At 44.0% G+C, this 26246-nt stretch overlaps 1 protein-coding gene across 1 annotated transcript in view; it reads right to left on the bottom strand.

Moving 5' to 3' along the window:
* Positions 1-2489: 2489 nt before the first annotated feature.
* SPEN (spen family transcriptional repressor) overlaps positions 2490-26246 on the bottom strand; it is a 53474-nt gene continuing 29717 nt past the window's right edge. Inside the window, exons 5-14 of the mRNA XM_026089889.1 lie at positions 25602-25753; positions 23006-23131; positions 22289-22402; positions 20980-21093; positions 19114-19214; positions 7922-15866; positions 6851-7255; positions 5638-5832; positions 4872-5030; positions 2490-3669 (exon numbers count right to left, since the gene is read on the bottom strand). Of these exons, the coding sequence (XP_025945674.1) occupies positions 3538-3669; positions 4872-5030; positions 5638-5832; positions 6851-7255; positions 7922-15866; positions 19114-19214; positions 20980-21093; positions 22289-22402; positions 23006-23131; positions 25602-25753 (9443 nt within the window). The 3' untranslated portion in view covers positions 2490-3537. The remainder of the gene's footprint in view (positions 3670-4871; positions 5031-5637; positions 5833-6850; positions 7256-7921; positions 15867-19113; positions 19215-20979; positions 21094-22288; positions 22403-23005; positions 23132-25601; positions 25754-26246) is intronic.

Raw genomic sequence — 26246 nt, 5'->3', positions numbered from 1 at the left:
GTACAGCTAGATGCAGGGCCAGCTGGGTATACAGGCAGGCACATGGACAGYTGGACTCACAGCCAGACTCATGGACAGTTGGACTCACAGCCAGACACATGGACAGTTGGATGTACAGCCAGACACATGGAGAGTTGGATGTACAGCTAGACAAATGTACAGTTGGACTCACAACCAGACTCATGGACAGCTGGACATACAGCCAGACTCATGAACAGTTGGATTTATGTCAGCCTCATGAACAATTGGATGTACAGTTGGCCATTCAGCCATACTCATGGACAGCTGGATATATAGCTGGACACATGGACAGTTGGACATACAGCCAGACACATGGACAGCTGGATAAATAGCTAGACACATGGACAGATGGACATACAACCAGACACAGAGACTGTTGAAGGTACAGCCAGACACTGGGACAGCTGGATAAATAGCTAGACACATGGACAGATGGACATACAACCAGACACAGAGACTGTTGGAGGTACAGCCAGACACTGGGACAGTTGGACATACAGCCAGACACAAAGACTGTCGGATGTACAGCCAGACACAGGGACCGTTGGATGTACAGCCAGACACACTGTTGGACATACAGCCAGACACTGGGACAGTTGGACATACAGCCAGGCACACAGGCAGTTGGATGTACAACCAGCCACAAGGCCAGTTGGGCATCCAGCTGGCCACGTGGCCAAGTGGCCGTACAGCTGGACTTGTGGCCAGCTGGACAAACAGCCGGCCACGTGGCCAGCCAGCCACATGGACACTTGGCCCTACAGCCCCAGAAGTGGCTACACCGGAGCCCTTTCCCCACCGCGACCCTCCACCGAGCAAAGCCACCGGCGCAGGGGGCAGCTCCCAAAATCCCATCCAGCCCCGGAGAAGGAGGAAGTGGCCGGTGGCACTTCCCCCATGCGCGCCAGCCCTTGCAGCTGTGCCGGGAGCCGGCAGCTCTTTTTTTTTCCGCCTTTTTTGTCCAAAAGGGCCATCCCCTGCTGCCGGCCCTGCTTGCCGCTGCGGTTTGGCACTGCTGGCTGCAGCCGGGGCCGGCTTGGCAGCTTGTGCTGCCGCGAGGCCCAGGGCTCCCAAGCCCAAAATAGCTCCCACTCGGCTTCTCCGGAGAGGCCCGGGGCATGCAGCCGGGGTTTTTAAAAATTTTTTTTCCTCCCCTTTCCTTGCAAAAAAAAAAAAAAAAAAAAAAAAAAAAAAAAAGGAGCAAGTGCAGCATGGGCAGGCAGTTACAGGGTCGACATTTATTTTTTCCTGCTCTGGCTGCTCCAGCGCCCTTTCGCCCATCCCGCCTCGCTCAAGCCACTTTTCCAAGCGTTTGCGCCGTTCATGGGGTGTCTCGCCAGCGGTTTCCATCACAGGCTCCCAGGGGGGCGCTGGAAAGGCTCAGCGCCGCGCTTGGGCGCATCCCGCTGCCGCCGCTTCCCTTCTTCCAGGCAGTGGAGCTGGCGGCTCACGTTGGAGGCAGCTCGGTGCCTCCGGCTTCCTCGCTGCTGTTTAACGCAGGGCTCGAGAGGAGCTTTTAGCAGGGGAAAAAAAATAAAAACAGCGGTGAGGGCTGCAAAGGTTTAACGCCACTGTGAGGCTGCCTCTGAACAAGGCGTTAAGCCAACTGCTTTAGAAAAAACAGACGCGGGACCATTGTTTAACAGCTGGTTGCAAGAACTGCAAAAAGCACTACCAGAATAAAGGATTCTTTATTATTATTATTTTTTTTAAAGCATCAAATGGGCAAAGTGGCAACTTCGCTACGCGCCAACTTGGTTTGCTTCGCTCATGCTGCCTTCACACATCCGACGGAGCCTCCCTCCGAGCCCGGCTGAGGCCACCGAGCTCCCTCCCCGGTGGGAATCTTCTCCCCAGCAAGTTTTGTCCCGGGACGCGAGCTGGGAAAAGCTGTGCTGGACCCGCCTGGGAGGCCTCCGGGCAGGACTTCCACGTACAGCTGCTGCCGTGATCCTCAGCTACATTTCCGGGATCAGCCGGAGCCCTCAACCCTCATGGGCTGCAGCTGCTTTAGATAAGAAGCAAAATCTTTCTTAAAAAGCAAAGTGTGTTTTTTTTTTCCTTCTGTTTTGGGGATTTTTTTTTTGGAAGTAGTTGTTGTTTTGCTCTGTGTATCAAAATTCAAAGTGCCTTTCACATTACCCAGAAAAAAAAAAAATGCAACTTTGGCGTTTAACAAATATTTACAACGCGAAACCAAAAATAAACAAAGATTAGAGTTTACTCTGATAAAATTATCTTTTTTTTTTTTTTCTCTCTCTCCCTTTTCAAACAAACTTTTTGCCAATGCAAAAGAAAACCATTTGTAACAACTCTGTACAGCTGCCCGGGAAAGAGCAAGTACCCACTGCAGGGGATGTAGCTTATCAGTACTGTCGACTGGCCTGAACTTGCACACGGAGTCCTAAATCGCCTTTCCTTCTCCCCCCTCCCGCGGAGCGAGTGAGGGATCACATCCGGGCGCAACGTGTTTTGTATTTTTTAATAAAGTTTGTAATCCAATGGACACACAAAACAAAACTGCGCTGAGAAAACAGTTCCATAAATTAATAAGTGTTAGGGAAGGTGAGGAGGAGGAGGAGGGGAGGAGGGTAAAAAGTCTTTTGTACAAGTGTATAACACTTCCACATATTGTGAGATGAGGGAGGGGAAGGTAATGTTTAAATGAAGCGCACTTACAAATGAGTGACAATACAAAGTCTGAGTATGAAAATAAGATTTTCTCTGAAAACACATTTTTGGCACAGATTAAAAAAAAATGTATGTTGTGGGGATTTGATTTTTTTTTTAAAGTCAGTATTATATATATTTATATATATTATATATATATTTATATATACACACACCCACTGAGTTCTGCATATCCCACCAGGAAGGAAAATAGCTCTCCCTTTTGTTTTGTTTTTTTTTTTTTTCAGTGTAAACTGTACATCCCAGATGAAGAGAAGACGGCTGCAGCAGGGGCAAGTGGAGGAGAGGAAGGTTCACATCCAGAAAAAAAAAAAAAAAACAAAAAAGCCAACAAAAAAGATAATGTGTGAAATGATCCTTGACCCACAAATTTCAGCAGAAGTTCCCAGGTCCTGCGTTTAGTCCACAACGCATGTTAATGTGTGTCAAGACATCCATAACGTCACAGCATGTCTCCAACTGTGCAAAGGTCCGAGTCACTAATTTAGTGCAAAGGCAGTTCAGGTTCTTTTTTATTTATTTTTTTTTTGTTAAAAAAAATAGCCATCCTTTATTTTCCCCAAAAGGAGGCACAGAAACCCAATACCAGTCCGCCTGTTGAGTGCATCAGTTGTCCATAAGCTAAAGCAATATGTAAACATACAAGGTAGCAGAACCACTACCCAGCAACAGTTTGATCGAGGCCTGTTAGGGCAGGAGGCTGGTAGTCTGGCAGCATTTTCTTGTTTCATTACTTTCTCTCTCTTTTTATTTATTTTTTATTTTTTAATTTTTTTAAATTTTTTTGCTGCAGGGCCTTGGAAAAGTCAGTAACCAGTAAACAGCTCATACCGACGCGATGACAATCATAAGGTGAGGAGAGATGTTCGAGATGCTGGCTAGGAGGTCTGGGGCTAGACGGGACAGGTGGCTTTCAGAGAATTCACAGGGTGGGAATATCTGCAGAACGTAGGCAGGCTGCGAAGGAGAAAAAAAAGACAAAGATCAGAGACAAGCTAGGGAACCTTTCTGCTCTCCGTTTGCCCAGAGGCATCCGAGCGCTGACCTGGGCAACACCGGTAGCGTTGCAGTGAGACCCAAAACACTAAACATCTCCCCCAAATTGGCAGGCGAGCGGTGAGCCCAGGCTTGACGCGTGCCCCGTAACACCGAACAGTCCACCACAGTCTTTCAGAGCTGTTAAAATTTAAGTGAAAGCCTTGGAAAAAGGCAGCCTCCGCTTTCCCCCTCTCTGCTGAGAAGTCTTTGCAAGAACTGTGAAGGACCCAGGTGACTATATCAAAGCGAGTACTCGACAGGGCGAGGAAGGAGAATCCTTTCACTCTTTCTTTTTTGAAAAGAGGAGGGAAGTTATGGTTTACATTAAGGAGACACGCAGCAGCCATGCTGTCTTAAAACATTTAACATGGACACTTGGATGGTAACATTTTTTGGTGCTCCAGAATGCTCGTAAAACAGTACATTTGCAGAAAAAAAACGAGATGCAATTCAGCTGCAACACAGGTGTGCCTCTCAAGGTGGGGAATTCTTCCACACCAGAAACATAATAGCTGACTGATTTTATCACGAAACGCAGAAAAATTCCTATTGTTTCAAGCGGTAGCTTTCAGTGGTTGCTCTGAGGGCTGACCACTCATTCTGAGGGACTGTTTACCCAGGGTAGCAGATTAAATTTAATTCAATGGAGCAACACATCTGGAATAAATACTCAGAATTACCAAACCCAAACATTTTGTCTTTATGCAACGAAGAACAAAAAAACATCAGGTGTTCTGGAAAAAACAGGATATCATGTGAGGAAGAAACCAGGGCAAGTAAGGACTCTACTTCCAACACAGAAAAAGAGCTGAAAAATGTGGGTTTTTTTGTTTTTTTCTACCAAAGACAGGGCTGTAAAGAACAAAACAAACCTAGTTTTGGGTGTTTCTTGGCTTTGCAGTTCCCCTTCAGTAATTATACCCGTATCCTGCATCACGTTTTTCACCAGTGATGTAACCAACTGGCACGGTTAATGTCAGGGTTTTGTTTCAAGGATACAAACATGCACCTTAACTACAATCTTGAGCAAAGACTTGGGGGTGGAGGGCCTTAGGTTCCATTATCAACATACGACTTCAATTTATTTTATCTACAAAGTTTCACAGCTTCCTTGCCAATACCTGGTTAGAGCCAGGGTTGGGAACGTTGATGATTCCTGCAGCTTGTTTAGCCTGCAGGTAGCTGATGAATGCAGCCTTAAGTGACTCAGTCTGATTCACTACATCTTCCTGGTCTCGTCCACAAGGCAAGGCCAGTAATAGGCAGTAATCACTCTCCACCTGGAATGAAAATACAGTAATTAAGTGAAAATGTTTGCTTGGAACAGGCCTATTCCTGACATACATTCATTATCTTTAAGCCCTCAACTGGAAAATCCTCTCTTTGAACTCCTTCGAAGCAACTGCAGGTGTTATGAAAGACACATGCTGACATCTCAGCTGGCCTAGAAGATGGAGAAGAGGACTGAAAACGGCTGGTTTCCACTGCCTTCTACCTTCCACTTTCCACATTTCTTAGATATGTTAGAGCTGGCAGGAGTTTGTTCCATGGCTAGGGGACAAGGGACTTCAAAAGTACGGTTTCCCGACTCTGACATTCCCTCTTCTGTCACCTGAATGCAGAGTAACACACACTTCACTTCTACGCTTGGCCCTGATGTGAAAGGAAACACATCTAACATCTCCAATACCATTACCGGAATCCCAACGTAACATGAACCACGTAATGAGAACCGAGTGAGGCAAGGTTTGTGGGAGAAGCGGTGGGGTTTTTTTTTGCTACACCGATGATACAGATGAGAAGAACAGACAAGCTTTTGGCACCTAGATATTAGCTCTTCCCAAATATGTTGCCTGACCCGTATCCTGACACTGCTGCCACCCTTACCATCATTCTGCGTGCTACGCCCTCCAGTTGTGAAGCCTCTAGTCGCATGCGCTGAGCAATCCTCAGCGGAGGTCCTCCTTCCGGCGCAGGCAGGGACCGGTGCGCCAACACGTTATTACCGGAGACAAAGTGGAGCTGAACTGCAGCTGTGTCATTTTTTAGTGCCAAAAGGCCCTGCCACACAATTGGGTATTTCTGAAAGCAGAGGGAGAAGAAATCTTAATGCAAATGAGCAAAGAGTAAAAAGAACTTAGAAGAAGCACTTCCATCTGTTCAAGAGGGATCTTAATTTTGAAAGAAATCCCATCTGAGCTGCTCGGTTGCTTCTGATACTTTTACAGGCAATTATGACACCACTGCTTTGTTTTAAGCACTCAGTACACATGTAACATCTTATCATCATTTGTACGCGCCAGTCCAGACTTGGGTTAGGTCCTGCTAAATCAGTATTTCAGTCCTTTTTCTTCCAGCTGGCTAAGATACTTGGGTGGCTCCCTTCATTGTAACATCTGAGCACTTCCCAATCTTTCGCAAATGATGTCAGCCTCCCACACAGCGCGAGGCAGAGCAGGGCTGTTACCAAATGTTATTTTCTGTTTTACAAATGGAGAATTGAGAAACAGCAGGACCAGGAGAGCTGCTCAAGGTTACGCAGGAAATACTTGGCGCTGAACACAGCTCTCGATTCCTGGTCAGTGCTCTAACAGACATGCCTGTTCCTCCGCCATCTCCCTCCTCTCTATTGTCCTCAGTCACAGGATCTAAGTCTTTAGGAGGCTGGGTTTTTTTCTTTCTTTTTGAAATTAAATACACCACCACTCTTTCCTGCCTGTGAAGAAAACCTTCCTGAGAACAGCTGACTGTAAAAATGATGCAGCACTGCCTGCCTTAGCCTGCAGGCTATTTGAAACAATAATGAAAGAAACACGGGCTGCTCTCATTCCTTTCGCTGCGGTGCTACCAGCGGGCTATCTCGAGACTCCAGTAAATGCCATGTAAATGTGAACATGGCTAAGAATTCACCAGGGAGAGAAACAGCCCAGAAAGCAGACAGATGATCGCATTCTCCAGATCCGAAGCATTCGACGCAAGAGACATTATACTTTGTTGCCACAAATGAGAGGAGCTTAGTAAAAACTCACTGATATTCTTCTCCCCAGACACAAGAAGCGTACAGCTTCCTGGAGAGGAAAGACGACGGAGCAATACTTACTGTCAGAAGCTGAACCATATCCACAGGTCTCTGCGAAACAGGATGAGGAGACGGATCTTGTTTTAGAGCAGACTGGGGCTCAGGGCGATTCAGGGGCAGGGCCCCGGGGCCCGATGTCGTCGGGATAAACATAGACTGCTTGGGAACCGCCTGAGGTTGGTGCGGTGATGGAAGCTCCTGTTTCATCGAAATGGCGACAGGCGAAGGGTAGGAGGTCTGGCCGGTGTCCGCTTGCGCCCTCTGAAGATGGACGTGAGGGTCTATCTGTGCTGCATGCCTGTTTACAGTGGGGTGGTGACTCTGTTCAGGCCCTGCTGCTGGCGGGCCTTTGGGGTCCTGGGAAATCTGAGGAGTCTTGCTGCGTACTGGCTGGCTGGCGTGCGCGTGTTCGCCTTCCGGCAGACTCTAGGAAGCAGGCGGTGGGGAGAAAGGAAAGATTTTAGGCCACGGGAGTATCAGAACTTGTTCATTCAGCAACGAGACTGCCAGGAAACCGTGAGATTTCTAGTGCTTGCTGGCAGAGTCATTTTAATGCTGCTCCACACCACCCTTCGCAGCCAGCCCTGCTGCAGAGGTGCCCAGACTAGCCTCCCTTTCCATGGTCACCCCGGCAGCCTCTCTCACACCCAAGTGCTGACACCACATCTCCCGAATCCTGCTCCACTGCCCCAACCCACAAGGCCATCCTTAACCACCGCGTCCATCCAAGGAAGCTTTTCCAGCCTGACAGACCCACGTGCTGTCTCAATGCTGAGAATTTTCCCCCCGAAACGTCTCTGTGTCTAGAAACTCGTATGCAGCCTTCACACCTTCCCTTTTGAGTCCTAAAATGACTAACGAGAAGGATTTCTTCAGTTTCTTCCTGCTAATGCTAAACAGTGTTCAACCCGCATTTCCCAAACAAAAATAACTGCTCTAGTGCTTTCAGATGTGACCTTAAATAGAGTTTGGAGACTCCAACCACAAGCTAAACTCAGCTCCTGTGGTCACGCAGAACCGCACTGGGGCTGCAGTTAGCTCAGAGCACTCAAGATTTCAGGTAGAAAGAGAAGAAACCCTTTTGTTTCTCACCTGAGACGGGGTCATGCTCCGGGAAGGCAGCCCGATTGGTGACGCACCAGGGAACTGAGGATGCCCGAGCTGTGCGGCAGTATGGTAATTCCTCATGTCACCATACACAGATCTATAATCATGAAAGGAGCTCCCCGCAGGGTGCATGATCTGTACTCCATGAGGTACCACCACCGGCTGCGTCAAAGGCAGTCCAGGAAGCTGGCTGCTGGAAGGGACGCTGAGGAGCCGGGGCTCGCTGTGAGGAGAGTGTGCCATTTTGCCTTCGGAGGATTTTGGCGTCTCTTTTCCAGGCTGCGGAGTCTTACTGACGGGGGGAGTTTTCACTGCCCCTTCCGGCGTTCGGGATTGTCTCGTTTCAGAGTGGTGCTCGCCCACTGCTGCCATATGGGGGTGCATGATCATCCGCACGTCTCGAGGGACATTGTACTGGTCAAGCCTGATGCCCGTAGGATGCATGCGGTAATCTGGCTGCATCACTAGCACATCGGACTGGACAGGGGCTGGCCCTCTACACACAGTGGTGTGATGGTAGTGCATCTCCTCTTCGGGGGGATGCTGAGAAGACAGAGGAGGCATGACTATGTCTCTTATTGGAGCTGGCTGAGGGGTGCTGGATCGCTGAGGTTTAATTTCTATCTGAGGTTGCAGAGCTGTTCTGGGGGAGTGGAGCGCTTCTGGGCGTATGCCATAAGGAATACCAGAGAGAGGAGGGGTGTTCATTCTCACTTCACCTTGGGACAGATGGCCCAGGGATACAGTCTGCGTTACGCTGTGAGGGGGCATGATAACAGATTGCTCTGGATGCATGCTGGATATGTACTGAGGCACAGGAATTCCCGGTGCCAGCATGACCGGGGTACTGCTCGATAAAGCCGGAGATGACGTACTGCCAGGATGACAAGCCCGTGGGAACGGTGACGGCGAGTGTCCGCTTGTACGTGGAGAATGCGGCTCCTGTTTCGTGACCCCCAAGTGTGAAATAGCCCGGTCGGTTGGGGTGCTGGGTCCTGAGCTGACGTGGTTTGCTTCTGAATGTATTTTCCCAGATAGGGATGGGTGATGCGGACTGACTCCAGGACTCAAGTTGGAGGGCTGCAGAGTCTTGGTCTCCACTTTCAGAGCAGCTGGATCGGGCAGTTTTTTGTTCACAACCATCTGGCTGTGAACGAGTACAGGTGGAGTGTTTACAGTCTGTGAGAGGACTTTACCAGGCCCAGGCTGAGATGATGGAGTCTGGACAGCAAGGTGGGCTGAGTCAGATTTCTCCAAAGTCGCACGCTCTTGTTTAACGGAGGAGATCACGGGTGATGTATTGTAAGGTTGTGTGCCCAGTACCAAAGAAGAATGGGTGGAAACAGTCCCATAGCCTGTGGAAGTCTGAGAGCCTTTTGGTGTTGGCTGAGACGGTGTAATAGGTTCTTGTTTAATCTGAGACTTGGATACAGATTGCTGAAACTCGATGTCAACAGCACTGGCTGGGGGAATCTGACTGATCTTTGCACTAATTCGCTGCGGTCCTTCTGTCTTCTGTCCCGAGTAACTCAAAAGCACTACACCTTCTGATGTATTTACCCGCAGTCCTGGGCTGGACCCAGTCTCTACAGGCCTATCTTCAATAATAGACATAGATCCTGGATGAAACCTACTGTTATCATTTGCGCTTGACCTCTGCTTAAATTTTGGCGAGGGAGCGTTAACAAGACAGGTCTGGGTTTGGGGAGCTTGCTTCACTAAGGTGATCCTCGGAGCCTCCTCCAGATCAACACTGTGGGGCATTCTGCTTATAACGGAAGTAGCTTTGGGAGCAATGACGGTACTTATCTTTTCTTTCTCGCTGAACACTGGTGCTTCTGCCACTGGTGGGTCCAAAGCATTAGTGACGGGAACCGCTGGCTTCTCCTCTGAAACTGGTTTTATGGCCTCTACTGCAGGGTGGAGAGGTGCCTCCTCCAAACGAGGTGCACTCACTGGCTCAGCATGCGTTGTTGTCACGTGTGTAGAAGTTATGCTCGTCGCTGAGACGTACTTGGGCTCCATGAGTATCTTCCTCAAAGTGCTTGAATTTGTATCGATATCTGATGCTTTTGTATCCGGTGGGAGAGCAGGTGGTGGTGTGGATCGGGCGCGTGGTTCCTCGTGCCTTACGATCCATTCTGGCACCTTGGCAGCGCTGGAATGAAGGGGGATAATCCCAGCCGGCACCGGGGTGGGTAACTTGGCCGCAGTTGCCGAAGGAACTGCAGGAGTAGCTGTATTTGGAGCACTTGGCGGCGTGATGGGCGTGTTCTCGATAGGTGACCGTATCTTGAACCCTGTCTGACTGCCATCATCGACAGGAACTGGCGGGGCAGCCAGGTCCAAAGGAGCTGGCGGTGGTGCTTTTGGAGATGTGCTGCTCTCCGCGACAGCTTCATGTGCGGTGACAACATCAGTGGTTGCAGCCTTGCTGGCATCGGAAGTATTTGGCTCTGCAGACACCTGCGCAGAGGTTTTAGTCTGCTTGTCTTCCTTCAAGGTTTCTTCAGGTTTTGCCTTTACTTCACTGGCAGGGGGAGACTTGCTCTGTACCCTCTCCGGCTCAAATGCATTGACTTCAGCAGTGTCGCCTTTTCTGCCTGTGCTCCTTTTACGCCTCTGCCGAGTGGTCTTTTGACGGCCCTTTTCCTTCCGAGAAACTTCAGCTTCCTGCAAGGTTTCGGTTTCTTGTGCTGAATTTGAAGATTCGCTGAAGCTGACTTCAGCTTCCTTGCTCTCCGTCTCTACCGTGGACGGGGCAGAGCCAGCAACTGGCTGCACCGTGGGCTCAACAGCAGCTTCTGTTTCCAAGATATTGTTAACTGCCTGATCGGTTTCTGGCTCCATTTCCTCTCGAGGTGACGGTAATACCAACGGTTCTGCAGGGATTTCTGCTTCCGATTCAGCAGGATAAGTTGGGGGTGCAGGAAAGCTTTCCGTCTCCCCAGAAATATCATTGATGATGGAGCCAATAGCTGCTGCCAGTTCTGTTTCACTAGCCTGATGCGCAGGTTTATCACCTTCCTCCTCCTGACGAACTTCAGACACATCTGCTGTTGGCTCTTTGTAGGTAGTAATTGCTGGAGGAGTTTCAGTGAGTTTTGCAATATTCTCCACAGCCTGTTCGAGTTCAATCTGTTTTGCTAACTGGGCAGCTTCTGGGGACTGCTTCGGTTCCCGCAGCACTTCTTTTTCTGTTTCTTGGAATGAATCTTCTACCTCATTCTTAACAAAATGGGGTGGTAAGATGTCCTCTTTTTGTGGGCTTTTGATTTTTGCTGGTGACACTGCCACAGGCTCTGACTCTTCCTCACTTGGCCGCAAGGCACCCTTGACTTCATCAACATTGAGGCGTATTTCTACATTTTTTAGACATAAGGATGCTTTATCTACAACAGTTTTGGTATTTTTATACCTTCCCCTTTTGGATTTCGTAACCTTTTCTGGTGCTGGCTTTTTCTCAATGATCTCAACTGTGGGGATTTCTAGTTGGTTTTTCTCTGCATCAAGTTCTTTCTTATCACGTTTCTGTTCGCTAGCGGCTGGTTCTTTCTCGGTTGCTTTTGCTTTATTGCTGTTTTCACTACCGCTTGATTCCTGACCAGCTCTTTCAGCAGCATCTTCAGATTCCACTGAGGTATCAGCTTTCGGTTCGTTTTTCCCTTTCTTCCCCTGCTGGCTAGTAGCAGCTGATGAGTGACTGTGTGTTAGTTTCTGGGATCTAGGAGACCTCCATCCCTCCGTAGGCTTAGGAGTTTCCACAGGTTCTTTAGTTTCAGTCTCCTCAGGCTCTTGTTGTACCGGTTCTGTCTTTATCGGAGAGATGTCTTCCTCCGGCTTACGGCGTGTTTTTGGAGGTCTTCCTCTTCTTGGTGTAGTAGGAACGGTCGTCACTGTTTCCTGCGGTTCCTTTTCTCCTCTCTTCCTGGTAGACCTCGTGACCTCCACAGAGTCCTTGACTGGAGATGGGCCTTCATTGTCTCCTGTGGTAGCATAAACCGATCTTACATTTCTGCGCCTTGTTCGGCCTATCGGCAAGCTTGGCTCCACATTTTCTGGCTCTGCAGCAGAACTAGGGGATTTAGCAGCGTTCCTTGAAACTTTCTCTGCTTCCACTTTCAATTCTGAAAGTTTTTGTGTTTCCCCACGAGGGGAGCTCGATCTTTTGAGTTTTTCACGGTCAATTCTTTCGCTTTTCCTCGTGACAGGCTTTTCTGTGACATTAGCTGCAGCTGACTGGACAGGAGTCTTTGAGCGTTTACTCTTGTAAGACTTTTTATCTTTTACAACAACTGGAGGTTCAACTTCCATATCATTGTCAGAAACTGGAGGTAGGACCTCAGCAGCCACCTCTACCTTTTGATTTGCACTAGCATCAGTGTTGGCAGAAGGTGGAGGATTTTCTTCTTTAGGTTCAGTAACCTCCTCAGACTTTTGAATGAGTTTAGGAGGAGGTGAAATCAACTGGGCACCTTCAGGTTCTGGATCTACATTGATGTCTGCTTGGGAAAATGATGCTCCTGGAGTAGGAGGTTTTGTATCCAAGTATGAAGGATGCTCTGTTGACACAGTGTCTTCCTCTGCTGCCAGAGTTGCAGGAACAACTTCTTTATTAACTTCTACAACTGGTGGGGGTTCAGTTTGCTCAGGTGGTTCAATTTTGGCAGGAGCAGCAATTTCAGGAACAGGGTTTTGTTCTTCTGCTGTAAAAGCAGGTTCAGATGGCTTTTCTTCTTTTATGGAAGCTGTATCCACCACTATTTTTTCATTTGCTGTCTTCTCAGAAGCAACTGGTGCTGGTTCCTGCGGTATGACAGTGACTGAAGAGGGACCAACTACTGAGAAAGTTTTATGTTCTGATTCTTTATTATCAGGAACTGTTTCTGGTGTCTTCGGCCGATTTTCTTTGTCTTCCTGTTTTTCCACTTCTTTTGGTTTTTGATCTTTCTCCTTTTCTTTTTGCTGCATTCGTGTTAGTTCAATAAATCTACTGTGGAAAAGAACAACTGGTTCTTGCACCAAATCAGATGCACTGTTAGTCCCATCAGAGGAAGACTGTCTCCCATATAATCTACCAGAAATGAAGTCTAGATCATCATCTTTTCTCTCTAAATGCTGCAAGCGCTTAGAGTCCTGTTCAAAGATTGAACTATGCAAAAATCGAGAAGCAAACAGTTCCTGTCTCTCTTGTTCCTCTTCTTTATGATCTTCTTTCTTATCATCCAGTTTTCCACCTTCAGAATCAGTCCTAATTTTTTTCTTTTTCATATACCAAGATGGAATAGGTCTCGGAGCTGAATCAACTTTCTCTTTGTCTTTATTATTTCTAAAACTAGCAAATCTTGAATCCCAATCTAGAAAAGACCAGTTTTCTTCTCGGGAAGAAGAGAGAGATTTTGCTCTTTCAAGCAAGGCCTTCGTGTCTGGTGTGATTGTCTTGTCCAATGCAAAAGAGTAGAATTTGTTTCTTTCTAAAGAAGTTGACAGTCTTTCCTCTCTTTCACGTAACTTCTCTTCTCTGTCCCTTAATAAAAAAGATAATCTGGAACTCTCTAATAAAGATGAGGCTTTAGGAGAATGGGACTTGTTTTCACCGTCTTCATCAGAATCTGAAGGCACCTCCCCTGGTTCCAGATCTCGTACGGACCGCTTTCGTATGCTGTCTCTTTTAACAATGCTGCTTGGAAAGCTAATATCTACTCTACCAGGCTCTTGTTTCACTTGTGCTTCCCATCTATTTGGGTCATCTTCAGAACTCAGTACAGACAGTTTTATTTTAGCCATTTCTGCCATCTGCTCCCTTCTGCTGGAATCATAAGGATTAAATTTCAAAGACTCCTCCCTCACAGTCATATTGGAGTATGAAAGACCCTTTTCTTCTATTTTAGGCGACTCTTTGGTTTCCTTTAACGGCATTAGCCTCGGAGAATCTAGCGTGTCATCATCTTCATGAAAAGGAAAGTGTCTGATACTAGGGGAACAGGACGTCCTTTCAGAATCTTCACTCACCTGGCGAGAACTCCTGTAGTTTCTTTCTCTTTTAGTGCTAATTTCAAAGTCAAACTGGTCAGTCTTTTTCCTTTTACTGGGTGGAGAGTCATCGGTGACATCCTGCGGAGGTTTTCCCACCTCATGGACCAAGCTCCGTCTTTCATATTCATCTACATCTTTCTTTGGACTGCCAAACTTCTCTGACTTTGCTATCTCCATTTCCAGCTGCTGTTTTAATCTACGGCTTTGCTCCATTTGTTTTCTGTAACTTTGTGTGTGGTCAATGTCAATGCCAATTTTCTCCTCTGTATCAGCTGACTGAGGTTTCTCTTGGCTAAGTTTATGGTCAGGTGTGTCTTCAGGAAGACCAGAGTAGTTCTTCCTTGTGTCCTCCCTCTCTGTTCCTTGGTCATCTAGTAGCTGTATTTGTTTATGCTGGGGTTTTACCGGATTCATTTTTTTAGAAGGGAGTTCTTGGATTTCTACTGGTTCATCAGCTGTGTCGATTAGCTTAGCCTGCAGATCTGGAGTGGGACGCAAGCCAATCCCACCAACATTAAGAGTGTCCTGAATTTCTTTGGGACTAGTAACAGGAATAAGTCTTTCCAGTTTGAGTTTTTTAGATTCCCTTTTAAGCATCTCCTTCCTCAGGGGTTTTCTTTCCAATTCTCCTTCCCTTAACATTGCAGCTTCTCTAGATGAAGCTGTTGCATCAAGTTGTTTTTTCAAAACCGTGCGTGCATCTTCCTCATCTTGGCTGCTTCTTTTTACTTCCAGTTTTTGCCTGTCAGGCTTCAAGTTTGCATCGGCAAAACGTCTTTTACGAGCCTCCAATTTGTCTAAATCTACGGCGTTTGCCCCCTCAGAAGTTTGCTCTGTCTTCAAGTGCTTTTTGGGTTTCATTTTTCCCTCCTTATCAACCACTTCTACATGACTGGCAAGGGCTTTCTCTTTTTGTACCTTAGTTCTGACAGGTTCCAGTTTAGACTGATCAGACTTTGTTGTTTGCTCAGCTTGAGATGTCTGTGTTTTTTGTTCAAGAAGCGGAGACTTCATAGTGTCATTATCAAGCTTTGCTCTCAGTTTCTCCAAAGCAGGCTGATCAATAACTTTCCCTTCCTTTTCTTTTACTCGGGTCAACACCACACAGGGCATGAGTTCTAGGCGGTTTTTAGCTGTCCCTTCTTTGTCACCTCTCTCTTTACTCTGTTTACTATTGCCCTTTAATTTTTCAGGGCTGGGCTCTCTCTCATTCTCTTGATCTGTTTCTGAAGATTGAGAGCTGGGTGAATGGATTTTTGCTTTTCGTTTTTGCTTATCAGTTTTATCCTTTTCTAGTTTTTCTGGCTTTTCCTTTCTCACCAAGCGTTTGTCTTTGTCAACTCTCTCTTGGTCGAAAGCACGCTCTTTCTCCGTTTTCTCATTTTTAGCGTAACGTTCTACACGGGCTTTGTCAAGCTTATCGTATCGAGGAGGAGACAGAGAGCTGCAGCTTCCACTACGATCTGATGACCTGCTGTAGATCCTCCTCTCGGAATCGCTCTGCAGCCTCTCTGATTGCGAGGGAGACGCTCCAGGACTCTGCGGACGCCTGGAGTGAGTGGGGCTTTGACTACGTTCAATTGGTCTCCTTTCGTGATCTCTGTCCCGATCGGATTCAAACCGTTCTCTCTCCCTCTCTCTCTCCCGTTGTCTGTAACTGTACTCCCTTATGTCTTGCTCATACGGATCGCCTCTGTAATCCCTGTATTCACGTGGGTCATCATAGTATCGTGGGTCATAGTAGTCTCCTTGGTAGGGATCCCATTCTGCGTAAAATTCTCTGCCCCGAGCTGGGTATTCTCGCCGAGGATCCTCAGGATATGTCCCTGGAGTCCTAACAGTCTCATAGTAAGTACGATCAGGGGCATATTCATAAGATCCTCTTCTTTCATCTCTGCCAAAAATAAGAACAACAGTGTGATTAGTTTTCCCTCTCAACCAATGTACTGCATTACAAAATTCTCTTCTATGTAGAGGAATTGTTTTATGATAGTTTCTTTATATGCATATCAGGGCAACTATACACAGCTGCATAGAGAGATTTAACAGCAATGAATCAGTGCACAGTGGATTAAATGCTTTGTTAGCTTCAAACACTGTATGAAGTTAATTGGTCATTTTGTTAGTGACAGCTTTGCTGAGTGTTTTTTAAACAAGCCTTACTGCTTCATTTTTGCCAAATTCAAATAGTGCATTAAATTAAGGTAAAACCTACGTAGCGCATGAGCACCCACACACAGTCTGTCATGCAGATGTGAAAAACACCCCATCTCAAGAAGCTGCTACTACTGAGACAGTCTCTACCTAGCTCTGGAAACACGAAGCGAATAAAAATTCGAGGTTAGAACCTCTCCATTACTAAGCAATAAAGTGGTAACAGGATTTTTTTTTTTTTTTTAAATCCTAAACCCTTCAAGTGATCATTTAATTTCAAAATTAGCTCTTTCACTGCATGTGATATGCTGACATTGCCTATTCCCAGGCCAAGTCAACAAAAATCAGGTTGTTTATGAGAGCAGGTGCATTCATGGGAAGCATGTAGCAAAATAACTCAAGCAATTAGCATAATTATCTCAATACCTCAAAACTGCAAGAATATGCCATTTATATTGCAAGACGTGCTTTTACTTCTGGGAAGGGGAGAATATAGGGGTGGTAATTTTCATGCTCTTGAAGTACATAGCTGGTGCTCCAATTCTCCACCACTAGAGAATGTTTTGCACACTATTTCACCTACTTAGATTAACTTCACTATTTACATTTTATGCCAGAAGCTCACAGCTTCTACATTGTAAGAAATGTAAGAAAAAAAAAGAAACATAGAGCTTAGCACGGAAAACAAAAATCTCTTTCTGCAAGCAAAGTGGGATATTATGAAAAGTAGTTGTGGGTAGATAGCTAAGAAGGGAGTTGCTATGTTTGTTAATTTTTCTGTTTATCAACAAATTCAAAAAAAGAATCAAAATGCACTTTTTGTATTTAATAGCAATTTGCAAACAGAAAGAAAGGAGAGCGGCTGCTCCACACATGCAAGCAGCCCCTCAACATCTAAATAATTTATGAACTGTTAAGAGGCTCGTACACTAAATGGTCTTTATCATGCACCTTGTATTGCTCCATCTGCACTCTGCCCCCAAAGCTTCTTCAGGCAGTGCAAAACCCCAAGCAGCTTTGAACGGGTGCGACATTGCAAAATTTAACTTCCCGCAAAGATATTCCAGCCTACAGCCTCCCACTCAAGTGGGATTTGTATCTCATTTGTATTTTCACAGCTCAGAGAATGTGCAGAACTGGATTTTGCATCAGTATATTCAGGGTTAAAGATTACCCAATCTGCTTTTGCATTCACTGCGAAAAAGAATTTTTACGGATTTTCAAAAGGGATGCACAGCACTTCCTCTGGTTTTAGAAAATCTAGGATCCGTACCACATTAACCTGGTGACATTGCTACATAACGTCAATGCATTTTTAGAAGTTAAAAAAAAAATTATAATGTTTATTTTCTTTTGGGCGCTATTTAGACTGAGTAAAACTGCGGCCTAAGAGAACCTGGTTAGTGCGGTTGTTCTTAGCGTCATTGCTGGGGACCCTGAAGTGCCAGAACAAGCTTGGAAGAGGACTAGAAGGTGCAGAATTACAAGACCCGCAGCACAGCCTGCTCTACCATTCCATGATTCATTACTCCTAAGTATATAGCAATGACTATGTGAGCATAACAACAGAAAAAACAAGACTAACATGTATCAAGCATCATGTTGTTCTAGAAAATCAGTGTCCCAGTCAGAGATATTTCACAGTGAAGACAAACCCAGCTGACTTCTGTGCATTAAAAGACATCTGATGAATGCACTTCTTTTTTCTGAATTTGGTATAGTTCACAGGAAATTATTACTGACTGCTTGCTGGCACATCACAACATTTGGCAAGGACTAGGGAATGCACAGATTTATTTCCATTATGCAAATCCTGATTTCCAATTTCCAAACCCTCTTTTCCTTTTAAATACGGCAATTTTGCATATATATTATTCAAACCTATTTTGCTCTAAAAAACCAGGAAATTTATCTAGCACACAGGTACAACTAGTGTCATGCTGGGCTTATTCATAGGCAGACCAAAATCCTAACATTCAAACCAGTCTCTAAAGGCAATAAAAATGCACCCACACAGGAAGAAAATGCTTCTCTTTTCAGCCTTTGCCAGAGTCATTAGCAGAGAAAACAGTGATGTTTTACTCAGCCAGTGGAGGGAAAAATAAAGAGCAAAATGATAAGTATTTCTGTGCAAGGCTGCCTTCAGCTGGGGTCTATAGATCTAAGTGACCTGTCCGGAGGGAACATACTGCCTTTGCAGCCCACGTACAACGGCTAGACACCATCATGACAGATGCTGTAGGAGGACATCTTCACAGAATACATTTTTCAAGTCAAACAGCAAAAGAAATTGCAACCTCGCTCAGACTTTATTATCTTATCAAGCTAACAAACTAGCCTGTTGAGAATCGATAGGTGAAAGTCTAAATTTTACCTTCAGCTCCACAGACTAGTAGTAGTAGCAGCCTGTCATAATGTATACATAGTCTGCTAACATACACATTATTTAGAGGATACGGGGAGGCATTACAGATAAATTTTTCTTTGTATTCTTAAGAAATGATGAATGACTCACAACTATGTCCAGGTGACCCAGCACATTAACTGGATACTAAATATATAGATATGCAGATAGCCCAAACCTCCACTTGAATAATTAGTATTTTAGTAACTGACAATAATTCAGATACGTGATATACCGTCTACATTAATCTGCACAGTTTAAGTCTGGTCACTTAAATTTATTTTAAAAAGTTTTTGAAAAGGTCAAAGTTGAAGACATGAAAATATGCTAAAAATGCTGCTAATATAAAGCGCATTCATCTTAATACAAAGTTGGGGAAGATGACCACTAAAAGCTCTTGCACTGAACTCAAAGAGAGACTTAAGGAAGCTTTTAAAAAGAAGGGCAAAGTTGACATGAACAAAAACAAATGCTTGTTTAATAATTATGGCCTGAAGAAAATTTAATTACATTTAAGACAACGCTGGAAAAGTAAGAGAATGGAATAAAGATATGGAATAGAGAATGGAATAAAGACACATGCCTTCTTTCTGCCAGCATTTCATAAAAGTCTCTGATATCTTGACCCGTTTTCTCCATGGAATGATAAAATGCCAACTGACTTTCTCGGTTTGCAAAATCCACCTGAAAAATAAAGGGTAAATCACGTTCAGTGAAAGAAACATCCCATTTTGACAACATTTCAATGTCTGCTGCAGAATCTGAAGATGGGAACAGAATAGAAAATGGGGGATGATGCAATTTAACAAAAAAATATCGAGCACCTCTCAGGACTGGCCRTTCACCTCCCCAGGAACAAAGACCTCTTTCTCTTAAATGTGCTGCTAAGCTCAATAAACGTGTATGGAACTACATAACTGCCTTCTCATTGGGATATGTTGTTTCAGTTACAAGACAGCAGGCACGTGAAAAGCTTCTGTTCAGTAAACCAGCAGGAAAAATACATATTATTATGGTACTGATGTGTTTAATACTGCTATTCCAGCTACAGTTATAAAGTGCCTTCCGTCTCAACACAGTGCTACAGGCAGGTCAGTATTACTAATCTAGTTCAGACTCCACATTATTTGCTTGGGGTTACACAAACAAGGTGACGGTTGGGATGGGAAAGGAACCGAGCGTCCTGAATTGCAGCTCCCTATTCTAGCTGCTCTAAGATTTGCTGTTTCCTAGCCAAGTGTGACAATATTAAGAAGCTAATGGCATAGCTGATGCCAAGAATTAAGGATTAGAATGGATTTATCGATGTGTATTCCACATAAGGCTTTGTTTTATTTTATTTTATTTTTTTTACATTTTATTCCCTTTTTTAAATCAGCCTGAACATTTGCATAACCACAGCAATGGAGCACAGACACGCACACATTAAGGGTGTCGCTTATCCCAAAGTCACTAAGTAGCACAACCCACATAAGACCCACAAACACAAGATACAGAAGCTTTTAAACGACCGTAAATTTTCTTCCATATAAAGGCTACTTATATTCAACCACCACGCTTAGAAACTATAGTATATTCAACTCCTAACCATGATGGGTATGAAGTTGCTAGGTTAATACACTAGAGGAGAGATCATGCTTGAAATCATTACCCACTCTTCAGGAGAGAAGAAAGGAGGAGGAGGAAGATAACTCAGAGGGCTGGCAGACACCTCAAGTCCCCAGTTAGTGGAACTGATGGGACAGTCATAAACAGGTTTATTACCACATTCACCCAAATCCAAAACGACCCCATAAATGCTTAAGCGTTGTTCTAGGATAAAGTACCTTCTATCTATTTCCCCCCCCCCCCAGTGGTATTTTTAATTAAATTTTATCTGTTACAAGGAAGAAGCCGCACACAAGCCACATATACGTTTCGGTTGTCCGGCGTCAGTTACTCCGTGACAACCGCGTGCAGGCTCCTTCTTGAAGGCATGTGATACCCCGTCCCGCTGTGGAGGGAAAAGCCGCCTCAGATCACCTTGGCGTTACACAGGTCAAAAACCTGAGCAATCAGCCCAGAGCAGCTGAAACACAGCACTCTGTTATCCCACAGGAACGGCCAACTTCATCTTCGGATTTTATTTTTCCACCATCAAAACAAAGGGATAAAACTTTGCCTTGGATTTGGGTAAATCAGGTAATTGCACGGACACCGACACTCAGGAGCTTAGAGAGACAAGTTCAGCGAAACGGCAGAATACTGGAAAAGGCTTTATAAGTAACGGTTCAAGATACCCTAACATCTTGATAAGCCGAGTATAAAAAAAATAGTTTTAAGCCTTAGAGATCTGGGACATGCATGTCCCACTAAGTATTCCTTTTGGCTGGCAGTCTGCAAATGCCAGTGTTTAAGGGGTAAGGCCTAAATACAATTTGTTTCTTTTTTTGGAGGTCATTCTGCACACCTTAATTTTATTCCCACCGATTTTCCTCCCCTTGGTCTCTTTTACAGCTGCTTGTGCATATTCAATCTCATTGTAGAGAACCAGGGCCATGCCTTTTAAGCGGTCAAACACCACCTGTAAAAAACAAAAAAACAAAACAAAAACCAAATAAGAGCCTCATCCACAGGACTTAATGTCAGTCCCAACAAAATCCTAAGTCATGAGGATACCAGTAAGAAAATAATTTTAGCAAGGTAAATTTCCAGGCTTTTCTGATGAGGCATATTGTACTGAAGAGACAATAAAAGGACACGGGACTGCTTTGAATTGTGGATATTGTGGCTTGAGGTATATTATGCCTTTATTTTGTTTTTCTGTATTTTACTTTTATTTTTTTTCTTTGGTGACTCAGTTTTGTGCTTTCTCTTTGTTTATTTTTTTTTTTTTTTAAAAATTTCCAATAAGTCTTAGGGGGGAAAAAAGGTAAAGGGAACATTTAATCACCAAATGGAAACAGTTTTATTATCACAGTCTGCAGTACCACTTGTCAGTTGCTAAATGCTCAATTTACAAATATTAGCTTCCTTTAGCAACAGCAGCTTATTGTTCAGGCAACAGCAACTACAATAAAGAATGTCAAAGCTGCAACACAAACCCACAAAAATCCTTACGGAGGCAAGACCCTGATCCTGCAAAGATTTACACACATTGCTTAACTTTAAGCACATCAATGTCCAACAGAAATACACAGGACAACTCACATGCTTAGCTTTAAGCATGTGCATAAATCTCTAATACCTACACGCAGTGGGACTTGGCCACATACAGTTAACGTACCCCCATTTTATAACATGGGTATGTTGCCCAACCCTTGACTTTCTCTTTTCTTTGATGCACCTTTGGTAGCGTGACTGTTCTATCTGCTTTTAAAAAGTCGTTTAGGGGTCTTATGACAAACAGAGTTACGTCTAATTATGTAATCAGCATGCATAAGTATAACCACATAATTAGACTGCTGCTCCTACAATGTTAGCATCCTAAAAAAATTTTGTTGGGGAGAGACTGTACTGCACAAGAGCGACAAACGGGTTCCAAAATTTGTTATCTCGGCTCATTCAAAATACTTGTTTTCAAAAAACCAGAAGCAACTACTCTATATATTTGGATCAACAGGATGCAAAGCTACAGCTCCCTGTAGGCCAATTTACACCCCAGAGAGAATTTCTCTATCTGAGCTATAAAGCCCTGGACAGTCGGGGTTGAAAGGACAGGATGTAAAGAAAGGAAGACAGTAACAACTTCAAACCATACACCAAAGCCTCCCACCTACCTTTACCACAGGCCCGTATCGGCAGAAATGTCGAGTTAAATACTGATCCGTAACGTTTGTAGAAAGACCATCTAACCACACGCAGTTTGTAGGCATGCTCTTTCCAAAACCCAGCTGAACACAAAAGGGCAAAACTTCCATCAGTACAATTCACAAGCGTTAAACTAGCTGAACAGAGCACGCCTAACTAAGAGTTGTTTGAAGAAAGCTAGTCATTTGTACAGATTTTCTAAAATCGGCATCTCGCACAGGTGCAAGCAAGACAAAAATCAAATAGCAATTAATAAAAATAATTCTGCATGCTTAAACAAATATAACGTTTGACAACATTTGCTCTGTGTACAATTTGAATGCTTCTGGAAGGTGCCAGATTGACAGCTCTGGGGACTGACAGCCTCCGTTTATCATCAGTACCAGCAGAGCTTCCCAGCACTGCCTCACCAGATGCAGACCTTCAAGGACTACCTTTACAGGCCAGAGAACGTCAGTCTCCAAGTCTATTCAATCCTTGGCCTCCTTGCTCAGACAGCCAACAAAAATGCCGATTAATCCCAATTACAGTGGTGGTTGAAATCATCACTCTCTGATCTGACCTATGGCATAACGCATTAGAAAAAAAATCTCACTTCCACAGTCTAAGCTAATGCAAAAAATTCTATGACACCATAAACAAAATTAACAAGGAGAAGGATACGGTCCATGGGAGGATTTCTTTACCTTGAGCCGGTTGTTTCCAAGATATTCCCCATCCATCTTCTTAATTGCTTTACACACACTTGCGATATCACAGTACTGCAGGAATGCATACTGAGGAACACCATTCACCTTCTTAATGTCAATATCCTGGAAAAAAACAAAAAAAACAAATCGACAGTCAGCAACAGGCCATAAAGGACATTCAGCAATGTAAACCAGATCTAAATAGACTTTTTTTTAGAGCCCTGTGCCACAGCAAGCACTGTTTAATTAATGTTTCCTTCACAGAGGATTTAAACATTAGCAGATAGCTAAAAACTTCACTGTTCTTCTATATCTCATTCAAGTGGTGAAGCCAAATCCTTAGTGATGAAGGCAAAGTTCTTCATAACACAGATTTAAAACTCAACCCTACAGAAGTAAGCCTGATCTGATCAACAAACGGTAGCTTTGGTTTGTTAATATTATGTCAAGAAGAGACAACTCAGAATCAAAGAAATATAGATGAATTTTCACTCTCAAAGGCTCAAAAGAAAACGACCTGCTCCAAACCAATCCTCCTTTCTGAGCCAAGAGCCAAGCAGGGTTTCTCTTCCAAATAAACTCGATCCATCCTGTTCCTAGAAATGGAAAGTGATGCTGGATTTGTCTCTCGAACCAGCTTGGCACTGACGTGGCAAAGGCAAAAAAGATCCCAAACTTCTATCACTGCTGTTATTTGATGCTAAGATACCATAGGCCCATTCAAAAGTGACTGCAGTCACTAAAGCCTAAAAAGGCCCGATTTTAATCAATTTTAAAAAATAGAAGCCTGGAGCTGACATTTGGTTAACATTCAAGCTTAGCACTAGTACTGGCAAATGTACCGAAAGTCTCTGAACAAACTCACGATATTATGATTCATTCCAAGCTGAAAATAGAAGGTAGAGTGTTTCGTTTTATTTGTTTAAATAGCACAAGCTTCCTTTGTGAGAGCTACATGCCAATGCTAGCACACTAATTTAAGCATAAACGTTCCAACATTCAGGACAGGCTAATTTCATGGTTAATAAATTTAGGGACAAGGCAGCAGTTTGATACGGTCTCACCCGAGCTCTTTATCTAGGAAAACAGAAGTAAACAGGGGGAGATTTACACAACTATTACATTTCTATAGCCCTAGCCTAATGATTTAAGTGGAATACTAATAGAAGACTAAATTTCCAAGTGTCTGAAGTAGCACTACTGCAACCGTGGCAAATTATACTTGACCACTCACCCTGGGCAAGCAATTTCTTTTGACAGGCAAATAAAATATCATTACTCTGCTCATTATCCACCGAGAAGGTCATAAAACTGGTCCCGTTTGCACCTGAGCTTGTAAGTTTTCATGGAAATTCTGCAAGGCAGCACCACCGCTCAATTCTGACCGATTAATAACATTGACAATCTAGCACTATTTCACAGAAAAACCAATTTACAAGACAGTGCACTACTACTGATAAGCATCTTTATCAGGACAGCTCAGCTGGTATCACATTAGAGAAGGGTTTAAGGCACAGACACCGCATGAATTCATAAATCAGTGCTGATGTCAAGATTACAGCAGAGGCAGGATGCCTAAGAGCTGCCAGATGATCTCGTAATAAAATGAAAATTTTATATTTGCCTGCATTGTGTATGGAAGCTGACCCTCACCCCCCTCCCTTCCGAGGGGAAGTACACGCGGGGTTTTGGGTATGTATGACTGATACCTCAACAGTCACAAAAATATTTCAGAACAGAAGGATTAAGGCACCGCATGTTCATAAGCAGCCACGGCTACTTGAAGAACATTGTACAGAGAGCATGTACAGAGACAAGCTATCAGTGTAGAAGCTCAGATGCATTCACGAGCATATTAATTAAACTCACTGTGGATAGTGACTTTTCTGGAAAACTCTTAATCCAACATTGGTATGACTTGATACAGAGTGGCATGAAGAGAAGGGAGGGAACGACTGCTGCTCTAGCTGTCTCGCTCAGCTAAGCCAGTTCAGCTGAAAACCAGAATCCTGCATGTGTCATCACTAACCCATCTGCTTACTGCCTATTCTGCTGGATTGTTAGGGAACAGACTGTCATAGCTGATGGCTATTTTCACATGCAGCAACTAAACCCTTTGTTTCAAAAATCAACAGGAAGCTTAGACTTCATAGACTTGTGCTGATTAAACATGAAAACAGCACTAAGCATATTTATAACCAGCCTAACTAGTTATGTTTTTCTGCAAACACTTGGAGGTAACAGAAAATACATTTCTTGCTGCTGCTCCTAAGAGTGTGTTTCTATTGCAAAGTTACTCCCCCAATACAAGCGTCCTAAGATTTCACTTGAAATGCAGAGAAAAGCTTTTGGGTATATTCTAGCAAGATAAATGACAAATTATTATACAAAATGTAACAATTATATACAAAATTATATTATATAAAATTTTATATATAAAGAAAAAATATATATAAATAAAAAGACTGAATTATCTGTGATCAACATTCTGTTTACCACTGCTTATAGCATTTTATAGGTCTGTACAGAAGCAATGGAAAATAATACCTCTATATACTTAAAAAAAAAAAAAAAAAAAAAAAAAGCCACATACCACTATTCCACCAAAGCGCTGAAAGATGTTGCGAAGGTCATGATAGGTGGTTGTTTTCTCCAGGTTGCCAATGAAGAGAGTTCTTGTTGCTTTCGGGTGAAACTCATCTATCCTTTCATCCAAAGGACGAAATTCATTCTCGCTTTCTGTTTCTAGAAGCAAAAAAGAGCAAGAAATCTATAATATACAGAGGCGTTTTTCATGTGGGTTTGGTTCACTTTTGTTTGTTTCTTCACATCTACTTTCAGACTAGCAGGTATGATCAGAATTCGACTAATCAACGCTTTGACAAAAATACAGCAGTACTATACTTGTGATTGTTTTATTTACAGAGAATTTGAACTCTCTACATCACACCACTAGCTAATTGCTGAGGAATTTGAGCATCCTCAGATGAAAAGTAGCTGCGTTCTAGCTCTGCTTCTCTGGAAATTTATTCTTTTAACAAATATTAGTGCTTATTGAGAATTCAAATAAGGCTTCATGGTATTTGGGGAACAGTACATGGAAAAAAATTATTTTCACAAATCAATTTCTAAACAATTATTTGAAGTAGAGTGGGAGAACTAAAACCATGAGCTCAATGCTACAGTTTTCACTAGTCAGTCAGTCACGCCAAAGCCTCAAGAATTTTGCCATCCTTAG

This window comes from Apteryx rowi, unplaced genomic scaffold, assembly GCF_003343035.1.
Source record: "Apteryx rowi isolate R43461 unplaced genomic scaffold, aptRow1 scaffold_835, whole genome shotgun sequence".
In the NCBI taxonomy this organism is placed as follows: domain Eukaryota; kingdom Metazoa; phylum Chordata; class Aves; order Apterygiformes; family Apterygidae; genus Apteryx; species Apteryx rowi.
Note: the sequence above shows the minus strand (reverse complement) of the source record. Positions and strands in the feature narration are given on the sequence as shown.